The following is a 22,109-nucleotide window of genomic DNA, read 5'->3' as shown; positions in this document are numbered from 1 at the left end:
CTTTAGGTTACAGCTTTCAGGAAGTGGAAGATACCTCTGTGGATGCAAGGCCTACGGTTACTCCTGTTTAGCAAAACCAAAAGAATTAACAGGTAGTGTTGGGTGCACCCAAGAGCTATGCGGATCCAGACTATGGTCAGAAAACAGACCTCCTGATTATTTATCAAAACCTATTGGTAAAAAAAAAAAAAAAGCAGAGACAAAATGGGCCACATAAGCCAGAGACTCCATCAGCCTGAGACCAGAGGAACCAGATGGTGCCCGGCTACCAACAATGACCGCCCTGACAGGGAACACAACAACAGAGAGTCCTTGACGAAGCAGAAAAAAAGGGGGTTGCAGAACTCAAATTCAGATAAAAAAGACCAGACTTAATAGTCTGACCAAGACTAGAGGAACTCCAGAAGACATGACCCTGGACTCTCTGTTAACCTAGAACTAAAACCATTCCCAAAGCCAACTCTTCAGGCAAAGATTAGACTGGACTATAAAACAAAATAATATTCATGAAGAGTGTGCTTCTTAGTTCAAGTAGATACAGGAAACTAAATGGGTAGCTCCTGTCTAGAAGCATGATGAGAAGGCAGGAAGCGATAGGAGCTGGTTGAATGGACATGGGAAATCCACAGTGGAAAGAGGGAGTGTGCTGTCACATTATAGGGATAGCAACTAGGGTCACATAACAATAAGTGTATAATTTTATATGAGAAACTAACTTGAACTGTAAACTTTTGCCTAAAGCACAATAAAAAAAAAACCTACTGGTGGTTAAGACTTATTCGATAAGGAACATCCAGGCTAGGGTGTGGAGAGAGGCCCTTTTGCACACTGCTGATGGAGGACATAAACTGGTACAATCTTTCTGGAAAGCAATTTGGCAATGTGCATCAAAGGTCTTTAAAGCATATATGTACTCTGGCCCACCAATCTGTCCTAAGGAAAAAATAAAAGCCTAAGCCCCAAATTTAGCAATAATATTCTTTGATAAATTTATTAAAAAAAAAGAACCCTGAAAGGCAGTATCTAAAGGGAATAACAAGACTTAGAAAAATAATTAATGATAAACACATACAATGGTTTAACTATATAGCCACTAAAATGTTTTAAAAGTATGTATTCAGAAACATAAATTCAAGATATATATGAAAACAGATTACAAACCACTGTGTTAGTTAACATTCTCCAGTTGCAAGTAATAGAAAACCAGCTAAGAAAGCTGGCGGGGAGGGGGTGGCTTTGCGAATAATAGGATGAGGCAAGGCTGAACAGTTCGGCCCCAGAAAGGGAATGGGAAGGTATTAAGAGCCTTTCTATGTCCTTTACTCTGCATCTCTTTACATGCCTGCTTGGCTGTTCATTTTCACTGCAGACAGGCTTTCTTTGTGACTCCTGTCTCATGGCAAAATATAGCTACCCATAGTTCCCAAATTCTCAAATAGTACAACTCTGGAAAAATCTGCATTCAGCATAAAAATCTGATGAGCCATGCATGATGACATACAATGCCAATGTGGTTTTCAGCGGCCCAAACAAACGAGGCCTGTAAGAGCTTCTACTATAGGATATTGAGTACAATCTCATTTTTTTTAATTTTAGGGAAAAGGTGCCTTCCTAGAAAAATTAATAGAAGAAACCACATTTGGATAGTGATTATTCATGGTTATAGATTTATAAACAATTTTAATTACCTTCTTTAGCTTATAACTATTTTCTCAAGTTTGTACTTGAAATGTGTACTTTTGCAAAGAAAAAAGTTAATTTTAAAACCTAAACTATCAGACCATTATAATAATGCCAAGTGAGGGAGGAAAGGACAAAAAAAATCCATGTTACTTATATCCCTTAAACAAACAAAAAAAACCCCACTGCCGTGGAGTCGATTCCGACTCATAGCGACCGTATATCCCTTAATTCTATAAAATACATATGCATAGAAGAAGAATGGAAGAAAATAAAATATCACCAGTGGTATCCCTAGGTGATAGAATTAAGGGTTATTTTTATTTTTTTATTCATAACTTATCATCTTATCTATCAATTTTCTATTTATTCCAATTGTTTTACAATGGGTATATGTTACATTCATAGCTACAAAAAAACTTTGAGAGACGTGTATGCTCACTGAGTATTTCACAATGGGCTCCGTTTTTGTGTGAGGGACTACAATATTGTAGGAACCACTATGATCACCAGATAAAAGTGATTTTTGGTATTTTTTTCCCCAGCTCCAGTATACCTGAAGAGTACTACAAATCCCCAAGAGTCACAACAGCTCAAAACCATGATTTATCTTGAGAATCACTGGCCCACAAAATACTCATATTCTAGAGGAATTCTAGGATTACATCAAAGTGCTAAAAAAAAAAAGAGCTCAAGAATAAAACTTGTATGGTATGATCCTATAAATTATAATAAAAAAAATTTTTTTTAATTATAGAGTTGTTTTAATGTAAAGACGATAATATTCAGAGAAGTCTTATGCAAGTATACGAAAAATTACTAGGTAGAAGGATTTTCTGTCCCTGTTAAAGAAAAAATAAAACAGGTTTTAATGGCAGGTGGGTTTTAGCTATACCATCAGCCATGCCAAGCCCAGAAAAATCTGAGCTGAAAAATAAATCATGATTTGGACCAACATAAAATTTAATACAATATATGATTCAATGCACTGCTACACAGTGGCTTCCATGTTCCATGTTTAAAATCATGCACAATGCTAATGAAAATTCCACAGGCTTAAGGCTTTGTCTTACCCAAAACCACAAAGTTAAATTGTAAGTATGAAGCTCACAGTAAGGATGAGAAAGACTAGAGAAGTCTCTTCCTTTTTCCTAGAATCTTTAGAGATATTTGTCTATCTAGGATAAATAAGTGGCAATGTCTGGCTTAGAAAATTTCTATAGATTTCTTGCTAGCTCTCTATATACTGTAATAAAACCTAATGAAGGTTTAAAAAAAACCATCAATATGAAAAGTATGCTATTTTGTTAAAAGTACTTTAAAATTCTAGTGGAAATATTTCACTTTTCATAATACCCAATGATATATAACTTTTTAGTTTAATAATCAAGTTTTTAAAACAACTCTAATGTTTTAAAACACATTGTTCTACTCCAAATAAAATTATATTATGGTGCTTGAAAATCTATCAAAGTGTATTTTATTTTTAACCATCCTAAATTATTTTTAAATTAGTCACATTTATTTCACCTCTAAAGGGCTTACTCACACGGAATGAACAAATTTCTCTAAACATTTCCTATAAGGAAAAAAGGGAGATACAGTGAAACGGTGTATGAGAACAGTCATTTTAACCCATAGATAAGAAACAAAAAATGCCCTAAATTTGTTACATTGTCATGCTAAACATAGATTTTACCAATAAAGATAAAAATTAGATGTTAAATGTCAGTGTTTTCAGAAAAAGATTATCAAATCACAATAACTATAAAAGCATTATGCTATTACAAATGATTTACAGAAACAATAAGCCTAATTGAACATAAATTCCCTCTAAAATTCAAATCATAAATTATCTCAATGTGGATTACAGAATAAGGTATTTTCCTAGTAAATTAGGTTTGCAAATCTAAACTCATTTTTTCTTAGATAACACCTAGAAAATCTAAAATACTGTACCTGTTTTAACATGTATTTCCCAAAATAAGATTCACTATGAACATTATTTTAAATTATATTTTTACATCCCCTTTAGATAACCAAGTGAAAGTCCAACAATACATAAACAGGTACTTTCAACAATACATAAAACAGCAACAGTAGTGAGGTTAGGAAACAGAACACAAGTTCAACAGAATCCATACAATACTAGTACACAGGCATTCATTGGAACCCATACGGAAAAATCCGAGCCACAAAACGCCTTTTCCATTTTAATTCTGACTAGCTTCTAGGAGTTGGTGTATTTTGACCTGAAAGTTGGGTTCAGTGAAGCTCATGTTTTCACTGCCTATTAAGGTCTAATGCAACAGAAAAATTGTCATTTTATGGTGCTGTTTTTTGACTATGCTTTTCATATTATTTATTTGCTTTAGCGCATTATAGAATTATACAGATTATTTTTAAAAATCAAATGTGGAATTTCTATGTACATTAAACCTTCTGCATAATTTCTGCCTCTGAAGTATTAATATAGTGTTTAAAATTATACAAACAAGCCCTCCAGTAAACAGCATTTTATTTTATGACACACTGTGTTGATACAATAAATATACAAAACTTCCAAACCACTGAAAACATGCAACATTAGAGGAACAGATGGAGGGCATTTATATAGAACCACAACAATCACCAGGATGGCAGCGCAATATTACTCATTGACAAAATATACAAACATCCTAGATAAATAATCCAAGTCCCAAGTTACAAATCACTGAGGAATGATTTTCCAGTGTTCAAATAGCCAAGGTACAATATTGCAAAGTGAAAAATGACGTGGCCTCTCACTATGTGAAGACCATTTCATGACTTCCGTATTGGGTAATTTAGTATTAAATATGAAACACTAATAAATGCCAATCTTTTGCTGACTGAAAATATGACTACTTACTGATTACTGTTCAGAGATTAGGGAATATAAAAATTTAAATCCTCTTTTATACCTGATCAAATTGTAAGTACTGCCATCATTTTAATTCAATGTTTAAAAAAAAAAAATTTTTTTCTCCCACAAATGTGTATTAAAATAACCCAAACAACTGGATTTTAAAATACTACTTTCCCTATCCACACAAAAGATACCATGGTTGCAACTATTCTTTGATATTTAACAATGTTATCTTTGGGGATTTCTGGATAATAGAGAGATAACATCTCTATTCTGAAGAAAAATACTCAATGTATCTCAGTATTTTTCAAAAATCTCCCTATATCTTTTATTTATATTTTCAAGAAAAACAAAAATAAACTTGGGATATAAATTAATGAATATAGGTGCTCTTGTATTTTTCTAGTGAATGTTGCAATGTCTGTAAAAATCCACACTCAGTAAAGCACACTGATGAAACAAATTCTCAATAAAAAGATTATATGCTCTGAAGAGCTAAGTGGACTTAGTTGGTTGAGAATGTGGGTAGAGATTATCACTAGTCAGAAATATTCATGAAAACAGCTTTGAATTCATATTTTGAATTCCATTTTCTTCAGAAGAAAAGAAGTATCTTCCAAGTATATTATTTCAATAAAGCCCCAAATAAATCAAATGTAAACACCATCTGGATGGACCTGTGTCACCTAGCATCATGCAGAGCTTCTTCATAAACAGTGAAAACCATGTCTCCTCACCATCCTACCCCCACCACAAACTCATTCTAACTCTCTATTTGGGGAGGAGAACAAAAGTGATTTAACCATCTCTGCCATTCTGATTTTTTTTTTTTAAAAGATTTGCAATCTTAAGTAATATAATCCAATAGACGATCCCCTTATTTAAAATCAAGTTGAATAAATCACTACCTATCATTCTATAATCTTTAAGTAGCCAAAGACTTCTAAAACACAGGACCATGTCTTTACCAGTATCTTTGAGCCCTTTGATCAGCATTAAAAATGACTCAAAATTTAAACCCAAGCGGGCTATGAGAATGAATTTCCACACTGCGTAGTAACAATTTCAGTATTCATAATTAATAGTTAACTGAATTTGTATTTTCTTTCTTGGAGCAATTAAAATGTTTTTTCTATTCCTGGCAATTTTAAATGTTTTCAGTTTGTCTCAAAACCTGAAAGACTGAGACATATTAGGAATTCAGTAGATGTGAAATGCCAGGGTCTTTTTTTTTTTTTAATAATATCATTAGAAATGAGAGGCTAGAAGAAAAATCCCATAAATACTGTCTGCTCTTTTTGCATAAGAAGTTAGGCTAGACTTTAATACCTCTGTAAAAATTACACCAAAAAAAAAAAAGAAAAGCTGCCAAACACATTCTCAGTTCAATTAAAAAGATAAGCCACAAAAAATATACTAGTTTCCATACAGTAATATCTTTCTATGATATGAATACTGAAAATCTTTTTAAAATGAATTCTTATCACTAAGCTCTACTCCATCGACTATATTTCTTTTCTTTTGGATAATGCACTGCAGATTATATTAAATTCTCTTATTGCACTCCAATACATTTTTTATTTAAAAGAAACTATTACAGAAAATCATTTCTGATTCCAAAAAAAATCTCCAACAACCATAAGCAGTGCAGAACCCAAAATACTAATTCATGCAAGATCAGAGATTGATATCAAAATATCAACTACTCTTAAAAAATAAAAAGAAGATAAAATGTACATTATCAACTATGAAATTCACACAGGCTCTTCGCTGGTGACTGAAACTGATAAAAAGCAAGCCAATTTAAAATTTCCTAAGTCTCCACTGCCCTATTTCTTTCAGCATAAATAGGGAAACAGGAATGAAGCACTGCTTTACTGCTCCAATGTGTAATCCTTATGTCTAAAGATTCTTAAAAGAACTACTGCAGCTAATACTAAATGCATTTTCAGTCATAAGTACCATATTAATTTCAGTGTGTCACCACTGAAATAATCTGCTGAACATTCATCCCCCAAAAAATATGGAGAATATTTTTTTGCAAGTAATTATTTTTTCTGCAAGGGGTACTGAAATATTAAGAAAACTATTAGGTAAAATAATAAGACAGGAAATTTTTCTGGTTTTAGCCCATGCACAAGTGAACAGGAAATATACATGCTGTGTGTACTTTGTGTTCTGAACATAAAAATATTTATAGAATACAGTAGCTGGAAAAAGTACAGTCAAAAGGTAACAGCGTTTTGTCTGAAGACTCCCTAAATCTGGTTGCCCTTGAAAGCACTCTGAGCTGCACTAGTTGCTGCAGTTGAAGCTGCATTTGCCGCTGCAGTCTGGACGGTTTTGTTGGACATCACACCTGTTGCAAACTCTTGCTGGGCCTTCTCAAAACTAGCACCTGTTGTGCGATATAGTCCGTGGACCTATGGAGACATAAAAAGGTGGGAAAGGTAAGCGGCAATCTACACATTCATCTTCAGCAGCTCTTAATCTCAGTATTACTCAGAGATAAAAGGACTAGCTTTGAGTCACAATTCCTAGGATCAAGAGCATCAGCCACCACACTGACACACAATATTGCATTTAAGTATTTTCTGTTACTATAGGTTGTTCCTTATTTTCCCTAATGCAGAAGAGATAATTATGCTTATGCTAAATCTCAGATAATTTAAAGAACAATTTCTTAACCAAATGCAAAAACCTATGCTTTCCTCTGTACCCAGTGAGTTAATTATTAAGGTTATTACAGCATTACAACAGAATGGTTTAAACATAAGGACAAGAAACAATCTGAGTTTAGTACATAAATTTACTACCCAAGACAATTCAACAAGAACAAGACCTCTCTATTTTTAAGCTGGCTACCTATACACCAATGCCCCTGGGTGGCAGATCTGAACTGCCAACCTCTTGGTTGGCAGCCATGGCACTTAACCACTATACCACCAGGGTTTCAAAAACACTCTTTGTATCAACATATGTTTTAAGCTGTAGAATGTGGAAGCCCATCAATACATAACATGAGCCACTCAGTTTAATACAAATTTGAAAAAAGGAATAACAATGCAAATTACAACCATTCTTTTACTTATTACATGCCCGCAAACTTGGGAGGCAAAGGAGGGACACAAGTACTAAACCTGTAATTGCACTGCACTGTGACTGGCCTGACTAGAGTCTCCGGTCAAGCTTGGATTCTGGGTCTGGCTTCAAGAAGATAGAGAACAGAGAGGGTATCTTGGTTTAAGGGGGAAGGGAGATGATAACCTCAGTTCTGAACATTCATTCATTCAAAAAATCCTCACTGAACACATACTCTAGGCCTGCCACAGCAGGCAGGTGAAGACATTTGTTTTGGAGCTCAAGATTGGAACGGGCTAGAGACATGGACTTGGAAATCATCAGCATATAAATGGTAGCTGAAACCCTGGCTTAAATGAAATTGGCCGTGGAGAAAACCGAGTGGCAAAAGAGTGCCAAGTACAGAAGCCTGTTAAGACACCAATATCTAAGGAGCATCCACAACAAGAAGGGATGATTAGGAGAGGGATGAGAAAAACAAAATGTCAAAGGAAGCATGCATGTCACAGAATGAAGAACTACTAGGTAAAAGGTAAAAATACTCAAGACAGCCTCAAGTGCTTTCGATGGAGCAGTAAAAGTAAACACCATTGTTACTGTGGATCGAAGAATAAAATGGTCAGGTAAAGAGCGCACTGACAAATACATACACTGGTAAACTGTAAAGTTCTTTTTTCCCTAGTACCATAGCACTATCCGAAGTAGAGAATTATTTTTATCCACTTTTAAAAACCAAGTTTTCTATGGAAAATTAAAGATACAAATAAATTGCTATACCTGTGTTCAAGCTTATCTCACAGTGAGTAAATACGATTGGTTTTTAGAAAACTGAAGTATATTACAGAAATCTAACTAACCTTCTTCACTTACAAAAACTACTACAACTTAAAATCCACAGCCACAAAGCAAAGAGAAGAAATAAAAGTAGAAATGGCAAGTATTTCTTAACAGTCTGTATCTATACAGAACCAGAGAGCCACCTAGAGGGAAAAGATCACACATGTGTTCCTTGCCACAGTGCTCTTTAAAAGTTTATAGGTTCCCTCCCATGTTAGATTGATATCTACTGATACCATATTCCTTAGGAAATCAGGGAGAAAGTTTTAAGATCACTGTAATTTAAAAAAGTAACCAACTTAAATATTTGCCACCTTTTCTACTTATGAGAATAACATCAGCCTAAATATTTAGTTCTAAAAGTATCAGAGAAAGGACACTAGACTTCGAATCTATTTGTTCCACTACTTTCTATCTGATTAGGCAGTACTTTCTAAGGATCAGACGAGAACATACGTAAATGTGTAAGTGTCACAACCAACTCCAGAAGCTCCTTAGTGTACCTTCAGAACCAGATCCTCGTGCACACTGTGGTGGCATATGTCGAAATCATATACTATGGCACACGATTTTGCAGCAATAACCAAAGGTACATATATGTGTGTGGTTACATAGGTAGATGTGCATGTAGAAGTGTATCTGTAGGCACATGTATATATATGTTTACAAACCTGTTCTAAAACCAAACTAGTTGCCTCTGAGTCGATTGAGACCCATAGCGACCATATAGAACAGAGGAGAACTGCCCAGTAGGGTTTCCAAGAAGCGCTGGTGGATTCGAACTGCTGACCTTTTGGTTAGCAGCCGTAGCACTTAACCACTATGCTACCAAAGCTTCTGTATGTTTATGAGTACAAAAACTGCATATATATTCATATATACATATAATAATCCACACAGGGTGCACAGTTACGGATACTTACTAGACACAACCAAACACCTCCAAGGATTGGTTTACTATGTTTGATGGCTTGGGACCACAGTCTTGTGGGACAACTTGGTTAACTGGCATAACATAGTTCATAAAGATAATGTCCCACGTTTTAGTGCGGTGAGTAGCATCTGGGGTCTCAAAAGCTTGCAAGAGGCCATCTAAGATACAACTATTGGTCTCTACTCATCTGGAACAAAAGAGAATGAAGGAAACCAAAGACTCGAAAAACAAACTAGTCCACAGGACTAACAGCCCACATGAACCACGGCCTCAGGTAGCCTGAGACCAGAACTAGATGGTGTCTGGCTACCACTACCAACCATTCTGACCAGAAACACAATAGACAGTCCTGGAGAGAAAGGGAGAAAAATGTAGAACAAATCTCAAATTCCTAAAAAAGGTCAGACTTGCTAGACTGATAAAGACTAGAAGAACCACCAAGACTATCACCCTAAAATACCCTTTAACTTGGAAATGAAGCCATTCCTGGTGGTCACTTTTCATCCGAATAATAGACTGGCTTATAAAATAAACAATATCACTCATGAATACTGTTCTCCCTTAAATAATCAAATACATGAGATGAAATGGTCAACATATACCCTAAAACAAAGATGAGAAGCGAAGGAGGGGCAGGGAAGCTAATGGAAACAGAACAAAAAGAATGGAAATAATGAGAATGTTGACACATTGCGAAAAATGTAACCAATTTCACAGAACAATCTGTATAAAAATTGTTAAATGGGAACCTAATCTGCTATGTAAAACAGTTTTTTTTAATTGTATACTATGGAAAGTAAAGAAACATGGTACTTTATTAAAACAAAATAATTCAAGCATGTTTCCATTAAAGCTTACAGAATAGCATTTTAAGAAATTATGCTTTTGTTAATAGATCTCTATCATACCACAATTATTTTTACTTTATAAAAGGTGGGAAAATAAAAACAAATGAATTCGATATGTGTGTATAAAAAGTAAAAATTCATTTGTGTGTATATATTGATATACACATACATTTCACTTAAAAAAATTTTTTTAAACCTATGGGCTCTAAGCCTCATATTTTTAATTAAAATATAACATTTCCTAGAAACCCTCTATGAGCCCTTCTGCCCTCGGATCTGGGTCAGATTCCCGTTACTCTTCATTTACAACTAGTGCTCACCTAATTTTACCCTGCTGAAATTCCGACATACCTTAAATATTGCTCTGCTTTCTTTTCTGCCTGAACCAGCTGTGGCTCTCCCTCTTATGAGCACTCACAATGCTCTGTACATCTTTTATGGCATGTGTATATATATTGTGCTTCTTTTTGTAGAGTCTGCCCACCATGTCTTATTATACCCAACATACTTCTAGTTCCTTCAAAGTAAGAGTTAATTTTTCCTCATTGTTATACCCCTAAAATACACAGCGCAGTAACTTGCAGTAGAAGCCACTGAATAAATACCTGTTTGTTTTATATCTACTAGGAATTAAACAACGGCCCCAAATTATCCATATTATTTAAAAAAAAGTTACCAAGTAAGTGCAATACTGCTTTAACAGGCTGGACGGCACTGTTTTGTTTTTTTTTTTTCTTACGTTACAAAGTATAAGGCTTAATCAGGGGTTAAATGTTTTTAAAAGTAAAAATACCAAGGATACCAGCTGTGGACAGAATGTAAGTAACTTGCTCAGGAGTGCCAAATTTTTCCCCTAGGAATTCAAAAGTATTACTGTACCTACTATATTTTTATGCAAACAATGCATGTGTTATGCCAGAACTGTTTTACTTAATTTCATCATTTCCCCACGTTGTATGTACATGGGCGCATTATTTGCAAAAAAAATACGTCACTCCGTTCCCCTGAGTGAAGGTGAGAAGTATCTGGACCAGCTTTTTAATAGGCAATGTGAATCATATGGAATTACTTCATAATCAGGACAAACTATAATGCTGGGTAGTTCTAAGAGTAAAAGGGGGAAAGAAAAGCAGCATGCCTATTTGTGACTACAGAAGAACAGTACATTATCAGCTTTCTGACCTAGGTGAAAAATATACCAAAATATGGGTAAGCAAGAAACAATGCTTCCGAAGAAAGTAAAGGTTGTCTTTAATCTAAGGCTGTCACTTTATATACTAGGATACCTTCGCAAAGCATTTAACGTAAAATGCCAATTCAACTAATAAATGAGGTTTGCCATTATTCTGGATCATGTACCCAAATTCTACACTGTCACACAAATTGAAAAAAATATTTTCACATCAGATTTTGATAAAAAAAAAATTGAAGTACTTAAGGAAATTTGTTTTTTAAAGAAGTGAAACAACTTTTTTTCTAAAATTCTTTTGAAATGCAAAAATATGGCTATTAATAATTGTTTTATTAATGTGGACATTAGTCTATGTACAATTTTTTAAAATTTCATGGAAAAGATAATCATTCAAAACTATATCCCAAAAGGAATATAAATTATGCCCTGGGGGCACAATGGTTAAGAACTTGGCTACTAACCAAAAGGTCAGCAGTTCGAATTCACCAGCCACTTGGGAACCCTATGGGAGCAGTTCAACTCTGTCCTATGAGTCGCTATGAGTTGGAACTGACTCAATGGCACATAAGAACAACCGTAACGTTATCTATTCACGTCTTCTATATTAAGTTATTCTAACTCTTATACCAATTAAAAGAAGGGAAAAAAATTGGATTCCCCTGGTATAAAGTTTCCTGTGACTCATTATTGTTATTTAACTTACTTATAATATCTCCCCCTTGTCCCCAAACCATTATTCAATTGTAATAGATTACTATACAAAGAGGGCCTTTTAAAAAAATAACATTTGGAAGTACCAAAAGACCAAAACCAAACTCATTGCTGTCAATTCTAACTCACAGCAACCCTACAGGACGGAGCAGAACTGCTCCCTGTGGTTCCCAAGGCTATAATCTTTATGGGAACAGACTGCCACACCGTTCTTCCCATGGAGCGGCTGGTGGGTTTCAACAGCCAACTTCTTAGTTGGCAGCCAAGCACTTAACCAACACGCTACTAGGGCTCCTTATTTGGAAGTAACCTGAGAAAAACTTAAGAAATCTATGTATTCGTGAAAAACAAAGATTGAACCGTTCCCGTTATCTACTAAGAGGTACCAACCAAACCAAACCCACTGCCAACAAGTCAATTCCTACTCGTAGAGACCCTATAGGACAAAACAGAACTGCTCCAGAGGGTTTCCAAAGCTGTAAATCTTTACAGAAGCAGACTGCCACATTTTTCTCCCTCGGAGTGGCTGACGGGTTCGAACTGCTGACTTTTTGGTTAGCAGCGGAGTGCTTTAACCACTGCACCACCAGGGCTTCTTATTTGGAAGTAAGAAATCACATATTTGTGAAAAATAAGGACTGAACCATTCCATTAAGAGGTACAAGACACATATATTCTTACATTACAGTTATTTGAAATTTGGATTATAAAATGATATTGGGGGAAATAAAGATAATATAGTGCTCATACTAGGCCTCCTACATACCAATGATTAGCCACTCTAATTATGCAAGGCTCCAAAAAGCCAACAAAATTCTAAAATTTTTATTTAATTCAACTGAAACTGAATTAGAGCACATTTGGTTGGAGACGGCAAGACAGAAGAGCCATAATAAAAGCCAATAATCCTAGATCAAAATCATGTGCATAGATTACTTTTAGAGGGCATTAACTGTTTATGAAGAGCCTGACCCCTAGTGGTTACAAACCACAGCTACAAACCCATCAAAGGATTTTTTTTAAGCAGCTGGTTTTGAAAAAGCAACAAAAAATTAAAAGAAAGAAAAATCTGGTGTTTTTATCAGATCTTAAATTTCTTCTATAAAACACACACCAAACCCGCCTCCATGGAGTCAATTCCAACTCACAGAAACCCTACAGGACAGAGTAGAACTGCCCTATAGGGTTTCCAAGGAGTGGCTGGTGGATTCAAACTGCCAACCTTTTAGTTAGCAGCCGAGGAAAACATCTGTCATTACAAATATTAAGACTGGCTCAAATGGTATTTTAGCTTATATTATCCCCATCTATTGTACTTCATAAAATTATACAGAAAATCATCTCATCTAAACTCCTTACTTCATGAATAAAGAATATGAGACCCAGAAAAGTTTAGAGACTTGGTTGAGTTTTTTAAGTATGAAGTTTAAAAAAAAAAAAAAAGTCAATCAAAATAACAAAACAAAATAACAGAGTATGCTGCATAATCCCCATATTAATAATTTTCTCTTTTTTGGAAAACAGTCACATTTGTTTTGAATGTCTGGCACACAGTAAGCATAGCTCTAAAACTTTTCCTTTCATGAGCTGAATCCTGACGATTTGTGTACCTGAAAAACGGAAGGAGAAATAAAATTGCAGGTTAAAGAATTCAGAGTGCTGCACACAGCTGTCCTCACACAGCAGCTGGAGAATAAATGCTCCCTCCACACCCTTACCTAACTTGTAACTTTTTAGCAGCACGACTCTATGAGTTATCTGTGCCGCATATTCCCCACACCACTACTCTGCTTAAAATTCTCTCCATTCTTTTTCTTCCCTCAACAGATTCTTAAATGATGGTTATGTTCTTCTGAAGGCCCTCTTCTTACTCCATACACACCTTATAGGTTCACTTACATCACAAGTCAATCATTTCCAAATCTAGAAATCCACACTAAAGCTCTTTCTTTTGTTACCAATGTGTATACCAAAAGCCGACTATTTATACTTTAATGCCCCGCCGGCATTTCAAACTCTTCCCATATCCAAAGTTTAAATCATCTAACCCTCAAACCTGCTCTTCTTCTGATGCAGGTATGCCCGCTTTTCAAAAGTCTGCTTTACGCCACTACACTTTTGCGAAGGACCTACATTAGTACCTGCTTTCGCTAACGAAAAGAAATCCAAATAGAATTTTCGCTTTTATGAAAAAAGGCGAAAGGCAGCAGGTACCCTGAGCAGGGAGAGCGGCCTCACCAAGCTCCTTCCCCAGCAACTACACTCAGCATCTCAGCATCAAGCCGCCATGTCTGTGAGCATCTGTACTGTCTTCCCAATTCTGGTAAGTCAAACTACACTGTACATGCATTAGTTCTACTTTATATAGGCTGTGTATTTATCGTATCGTTCCTGCTCTTACTACACATTAGTATTATTTTAGGTTCTGTGTATTATTTGGTACGATTTGGTGGGTTATTTTTCGGGTCTGGGAATGCTCAAAATTTTTTCCCATATAAATTCATGGTAATTGCTTCTTCACTTTACATCATTTTGGTTAATGAAAGGTTTCACAGGAACATTCCATTTTCGGATAGCAGGGGAAACCTGTACTCTTTCTTTCTGAACAGCCCATCGCCTACAAACCCGGGGGTCATCTTTGGCTCTTCCCTCAGCCTTCACTTCCAAGCCCCAAGTCAAATCAATCACTACCTGCTTGCTTTCTCTTGACTATATCTACTTCACACACTGACACTTCCTTAGTCTCGGCCACCATCATCACTAACCAGCTTCCTAGTTGGTCTCCCAGACTTAGTTTTTCCAAGTACTACACCCCTGTCCAACAGATCTCACATACTCCAGAATAATCTAAAACTCAAATCTGATCAATTCATTTACTCTCCTCCTCAAAACTTTTCCATGACTCACCACCACTCTTTGGAGAAGGCTTCCTTGTTTACAAGATCCTGCAGGATACAGCTACCACTTAACCTATCTAGCCTCATCTTCCCCTACCTTCTGCCACCAACACCACACATTCTTCCCTGCCCCAATTCATGTGCCAAGTTCATTCCCCATCCATTCTGAGCTACTTGTAATTTTCTGAGTTTGTCATGCTATTTTCCTCCATCTAGAGATAAACATGTATTCCTGCTACCTGGTATCTATTTATCCTCTCCCCTAACGCTTACCTTTTACTTAGTTAACATCGTTATATCCCAGTTGAGGCAGTATTTAACTAAGTTTTATTAGTTAGAAAGACCTTCACAACTAATTTAGGCATCCCTCCTGCGTGCTCCCTATACTGTCCCCATAATGGACATTAAATCATTGAATTGCGGTGCCCAATCGTTTTTCTCTCACACTAAACTGAACTCCTTGACCTCATTCACAGAATAGTGTCTGCCACATAGCACACGCTCAGTTTGATAGTTCCTCAAAAAGTTAAACACAAAATTACCATATGATCCAGCAATTCCACTCCCAGGTATATACCCAAATAAACTGAAAGCAAGAACACAAACAGATATTTGTACACCAATGTTCACTGCAGCACTACTGACAATACCGAAAATGTAGAAGCAACCTAAATATCCATCAACAGATGAATGGATAAGTAAATGCAGTCATGATACATGTTACAACATGGATGAACCTTGAAAAGATTATGCTAAGTGAAATAAGTCAGTCACAAAGGACAAATATACGACCTCACTTACATGAAATAGCTAGAATAGACAAGTGTACAGAGACCAAATTTTATTAGTGGTTACCAAGGGCAGGAGGGAGGGAGGGAAAAGTGAGATCTCATTGCTTAGGGAACACCAAGCTTCAGTTAAAGGTGATGAAAAAATAACAGAATGACATGGCTGAACAATATGATAAATAAATAATGTCACTGAAGTATACCTGTAAAGAATGTTGAAATGGCAAATACTTTGTTACATATGCATTTAAGACAATTTAAAAAACAAAAATAAAAAAGAGAAAGAGGCCCACCGAAGTCTTTATCATTTTGAAATTTAAGTGTTATTCAGAGTTTCTATATCATGTTTGAACAGAAGTAGAATATTAACAATATATAGCCAAGACACAACAAAAGTTATAAATGAACAAAAATATTGATTTAGCTCCCACCCTACATAATGATCTTTTTTTTTTTTTTAAGGATGGGAACATGACCATGGCAGTTCTACAGGAAGAATTATAGCCAAGATAATGGGGCAGTTACTAAAAACAAAATTCATGTCATGATCCAGCCTGAACCTGTCACCAGATCATTTTACACTCATCAATAAATAATTTTGTGTCTTTAAATTTTAAATACAAATAAAATGCATGCACTAGACAATAGCTTCACTTACATTTATTAATCAGGCTAATATGCCTCATCCAAATTTAAAAAATGAAGTTGATACTTCAATTCATAAAGACACCTTTGGTTCACAACAGGATTTTGAAAAAATATTCCCTATTTACCAGAAGCCAAAAAGGTGCAGCAATTTCTAAAATGTGTTTATGCATAACTTTTAGTTGTAGAAAGTAATCCTGAAAGAGCAAACTTACATAAAAAGAACAAAATGGCTTGAAGTTACATGAATTACAAGCAAAATGGGAAAAATGTACACTGAACATCACTACAAAAATGTACAGATACAGAATTTCACTTACCTTTTTAAACATAACTAGTGAGATGACTGCGGATGCTGTGAAAAGTGCTGCTATGATTATCATCATGATCCCAACAGGAATACTTTGATTGAGACCAGTAAGGGATGAGATCCAACCACTACGAATTAAGGAAAAGTAAAATTAAACAAATAAGTTAATGCACACTTTTAAAAAATAACATAATACCTAACACATATTCAGCACTTATCATGAGACAGGTACTGTTCAAGTTCTTTATATGTATGTATATATATATATACAAAGTGAGTTGGGGGGGTGTGTGTGTGAATGTATGAAGTGAGTCATCTGTGTGTGTGTATACCCACACATATATTAACTCACTTTATTCTTACAAGAATCTCATTAAGATAGATGTTGCTTTCAATCCCTATTTTGTAAATGAGACCTGAGTCACAAAGATTCAGTAACTTGCCCAACGTCACACAGCTAATAAATCACACAGTCTGAATTCAAACCCAAACCATCAAATTCCAGAGCCTGAAGTGTTTACCACCAAATTATACTGCATTTTAAACCCTAAGAATTCATTAATCCCTCTTCTAAATGATCATTTAAAATTCTGCTGAATAGTGAAAGAAAAATTTGCAAACCACATATCCAACAAAAAACTAGCATCTAGAACATATAAAGAACTCCCACAACTCAACAGTAAAAAAAAAAAAGACAATTAAATTAGAAAATGGGCAAAATACATGGAGACATTTCACCAAAAGGATATAAAGAGGATATAAAAAGCACATGAAAAGTTGTTCCACATTATTATTCATTAGGGAAATGAAAAGTAAAACCAAAATTAGGTATATCACTACACATGCATCAGAATAGTTAAAATAAAAACTAGTGACCATATCAAATGCTGGTGAGGAAGTGGAAAACCTGAATCACATCAAACATTGTCAATGGGAATGTAAAATGGTACAGCTATTCCGGGAAACAGTTTGCCAGCCTTTTTTTTTTTTTTTTTAAGAAAACTAAACATACAACTTCCATATGACCCACCAATTACACTCTTCGACTTTTATTCCTGAGAAATGAAAACTTATGCTGACACAAAAATTTATTCATGAATGTTCACAGCTTTATTCACGATAGCCCAAAACTAGAAACAACCCAGCCCAGACGTCCTTCAACAGGAGAGTGGTTAAACAAACTGTGGGACATCCACATCGTGGAATGCTATTTAGCAATAAAGAGGAATAAAAAGCAGTACAAAGAAATGATATACACGACCTAGATGAATGCCCAGTGAATTATGCTGGGTGTAAAAAGTCAATCCCCAAAGGTTACATGATTCTATTTAAATAACATTCTTGAAAACAGAGAAGAATAGAAACAAAGAACAGATGAGTAGCTGCCAGGGTTAAGGAGAGAGTGGGAGCAGGAGGGAAGTGGGTATGGCCATAAAAGAGCAACATGAGGGACCCTTGTGGTGATGGGAATGCTCTGCATTGTGACTGCAGCAATGTCAAGATCCTGGTTTTGATATTATACTATGATTTTACAAGGTGTTACCTTTGGGGGAAACTGAGTAAAAGGTACATGGGAATCACTCGGTATTGTTTCTTACAACTGCATGTGAATCCACAATTATCTCAAAAGTGTAATTTTTAAAAATCTGAGCTGCATGAGATCTTGAAACAGCTCATCCTGTATGCACCCTCATTGGCAGACTCTTTCTGTGCTATTTTGTCACTATACATGCTATTACGCTCAACTTCAATGTTTTTTTCTAACTTTGTGCTAGAAAGTAAAAGTAATCTCATAAAAACAAAAATCTTGTTAAGTGTATTTTTCAATTAAACATTTAAATCATTTCCTTTCCCTCAAATGCCAAAAACTAAGTAGTATTTAAGGTAATAATGAAAACTTTTCCTAAAAACTGATTTAAAAGACTTATATAAATTCTCTGCAAGTATCTATGTCCACAAGGAACTCTACAAAGCTACCAATAGTTGTCTGCCAGCTCGTCACGACTCTGCTTCAGTAGTGGCATACTAAATGTCAGTCTTCAGCAATACTCTTGTTACATGCTGATTTTAGTTTATGAACACAATACATCCAAGTTGTATCATATATACTTTTAGTTTATAAGAATTCGACTGTATGCAACTCAGTTGAAAAAGAAAGAAGAGAGGGAGGGATAATTTTACAAATGTGTACAATTCTGCCAATCATTTCACTCAAAGAATGTTTGCTCCAGAGTGTGAGAACACACATATAAATCTGCTATTATCTCCTGGTCTGGGTCCATTCAGTCTCTTTCTAAGGGTGCCTCACTAAGTGAGCATCCTTTCACAGTTAGAATGATTCTACTGCTTAAAGATGTATGTATACAGTCATGCATCACTTAACATCCACGTTACATTCTGTGAAAGAGGATGTTATGTGATTTGGGTGTTGTGCAAACATCATACTATATACACTACCTCTCTGAGGTTGCCCAGGGATGGGAGGATGAGGTGACTCATCCGTGCCCCCTTCAGCAGCGGACCACGCCTCCTCTAGGCTCCACATTCCCAGGCTGCCCTGCAGGCCCCTGCAGAGCCCAGTGCCCTTGTCCCCATTGTGGCTGCTGTTCAGCACAAATGGGACAAGCAGTAGCACCAGCAGCACAAACAAGCAGCACTCTCAGTGTCTCCAACGCTGGCCCTTCATAGTTCACCGAGCACCCCAGAGCCTGTTCTCTCCCCTGCCTCAGAAATCCCATCCCATGGCTGCTGTTCCAGCCTCTTCGGGCCCCTGTGTACCTGGAGGAGTGGAACCACCAGGGCTGTGCATCCACAAAGGAAACGGGAGGTGATGTATAAGTGGCTGGACATTACCTGAATTAATGTTATGTGGAGCATGACTGTAAATGTGTATGCAGCACACCTGCATCTATATGTGTGTATATATGAAAATGTGGGTGTGCACACACACATCCCTGTGCACCTAACATAGTGCTTTACACATAACAGGTACACCTTTCCTTAAAATCTTTAAAGTTCTTTTCACTCCCTTCCACAATCATTAGCCCTACTATCTCTCTGACCGTTCTTTAGTTTCATTTGCCTTTTTCTTCCTGGTGCCAATTTACATGTGCCTTTTATTTAAATTATATATAATCTACTGTTTTAAAAAATGAGAATATAATCTTCAAACAGGTTGGTTTATCCAAATGTTATGTCTTAGGAAATTTTTAAATTGCATCTTTCATTATTTTTGCTTTTCTGTGTAACTATTTTTTAAAAGCCATAAATTATGTAAAGATATTAGATTAACAGCTTAAAACTGGAGTAATTAGATAACTTACCAATTGCCCCAATTATGAAATCCTGCGGCCTGGAGTACATGCACAGCAAACTGACAAATATAGACGAAGAAGAATACAAAGAATCTGAATGAACTGTCACTCCTTTTTTAAAAAAGGGGAGGGGGAGAGAAAAAGGGAAAAACGTCATTTTTCTTATTACCTTTACATTCAATGCAGACTGACACCCAAGCTTTTTTAAAAAATGACAACTACCTGAGGCTTGAATTTAAAATAATAACAACATAATAAGATATGTGAACACTTTAAATACTAGATGAGGATGTTATCATTATTCTAACCTTGTCCTTTCAATTTCCAACTGTAACACATCCATCTTGACACACAAAAAAATTTTTGCTTTCCTTTTTTAATTAAACAGCTATACTGAGGTTTAATTAACATATAATAAACTACAAATATTTATATAACTTGAGAAGTTCTGACACGTATATATACACCCATGAACCTTGCCTAATAACGAAAATGAACATATCCATCGTCCCCTAAAATGGTGAATATTCCCAAAAGTTTCCTTATACTCATGTGCCCCCTCACCACGCTACCTCCATCCTGCCCATCCAGTCCTTTCTGTCACTATGGATTCCACGTCTATCTTAATCTGGAAGCGCCAATAAAATCTGTTTACCTTATTTACTTATAAATAGCCAACTTTTCTATTTATGAACAAGGAGAAAGTAAAATTCATTCCACTGTACATTTACCATGCTAATTATGAATGATTATTTTTAAGCACTTCAAAGTTCTCTAAAATATAAATTCCGTATCCCAGCACTTAACTATCTGGACTCTTACCTCCAAGAGAGTGCAAATCTTCCTCTATCTGATCTGTCCAAATGCAAAATCAGTCACATTCAAATTTTAAAAAGTTTGCCTTGTTTTTTTAACTTTACAAGCAGTCACTGAAATTCTAGTTCTTTATATTAAAATGAAAGAAGCTCTGGTGGGCACAGTGGTTAAAGCAGGCAGCTGCCAACCAAAAGCCACTGTGCAGGAGAAAGATATGGCAATCTGCTTCCATAAAGGTTACAGCTTTGGAAACTCTATGTGGCAGTTCTACCCTGTCCTTCAGGGTTGTTATGAGTTAGAATTGACTCGATGGCTGTGGGCTTGGTTTGATATATCAAAATGATACAAAAAAGTGCATCTGACTGTCCTGTTAAAAATAATTTTAAAATAATGAGGTTGCACTCCCTGCCAAAAGCCCAAATTTATTAAGGACTTACATGCAAAAACTTGAGCTATTCACAGTACTAAAAAGCATATTAACTATAAATAATTTCCTTCCCATACACCAAATAGTAAAAAATACTCTAAAGTATAAACAAACTTGAGCAATACAATCATCACTTGAGTACTAAGTTCATTTGAGGAAAGTGCCAGGTAAAGCTATAAGGAGCTCTGAAAAGCCAGATCACCCCCAGGAGGAGGGCTGTTTCAGAGCCAGAGACAGAAAAAGTCCAGGAGAAAAAACACAACTGGACAGGTAAAAGGATTTCTTGCATCTAGAACCAAATGTGAAGGGGGTCTTGTATGCAAGAAGGGATTAGGAAGCTGACTGTTTAAATAAACCAGTTCGTACACAGCCATCTTAAGTCAAAAAAGAAAGAGGAGAAATGTAATTAGGTAAACACTGATTTAAGCCTAGTGGTTTTAAGATGTTATCTGCCTCAGTTTACAATGAAGTATCCACGGTATCATGATTCCACCTAAGTAATCTATTTCCTCTTCTGAATGCACAAGTAAATAGATCGGATGGATGGACAGAGCGAGACAAAACCTCCTACTACTTGCCATCCTGGCTCTTCCAGATCGAAGTATTAGAGAACTAAATTCCCAAAGAAGCCAGTGGTTTTTGGTTTTTTTTTTTTTTAAAAATAATACATTATCAAGTTAAAGCAAACCTTTACAAGAAAGTAATCCCCTAAATCACCATAATAAATCTGAGAAAACAGGCT

The 22,109-nt window shown here is 35.7% G+C and overlaps 1 protein-coding gene across 2 annotated transcripts in view; it reads right to left on the bottom strand.

Annotated features, from left to right (window-relative positions):
* Window positions 1-4,181: 4,181 nt before the first annotated feature.
* Window positions 4,182-22,109, bottom strand: part of SCAMP1 (secretory carrier membrane protein 1) — a 113,456-nt gene continuing 95,528 nt past the window's right edge. For both annotated transcript variants that reach the window (XM_049866423.1, XM_049866415.1), the window contains exons 7-9: window positions 20,134-20,235; window positions 16,821-16,938; window positions 4,182-6,990 (exon numbers count right to left, since the gene is read on the bottom strand). In XM_049866423.1, coding sequence (XP_049722380.1) covers window positions 6,826-6,990; window positions 16,821-16,938; window positions 20,134-20,235 — 385 coding nt within the window. In that variant the 3' untranslated portion in view covers window positions 4,182-6,825. The remainder of the gene's footprint in view (window positions 6,991-16,820; window positions 16,939-20,133; window positions 20,236-22,109) is intronic.

The sequence above is a fragment of the Elephas maximus genome, chromosome 2, assembly GCF_024166365.1.
Source record: "Elephas maximus indicus isolate mEleMax1 chromosome 2, mEleMax1 primary haplotype, whole genome shotgun sequence".
In the NCBI taxonomy this organism is placed as follows: Eukaryota; Metazoa; Chordata; class Mammalia; order Proboscidea; family Elephantidae; genus Elephas; species Elephas maximus.
This window is presented reverse-complemented; position numbering and strand designations above follow the sequence as displayed.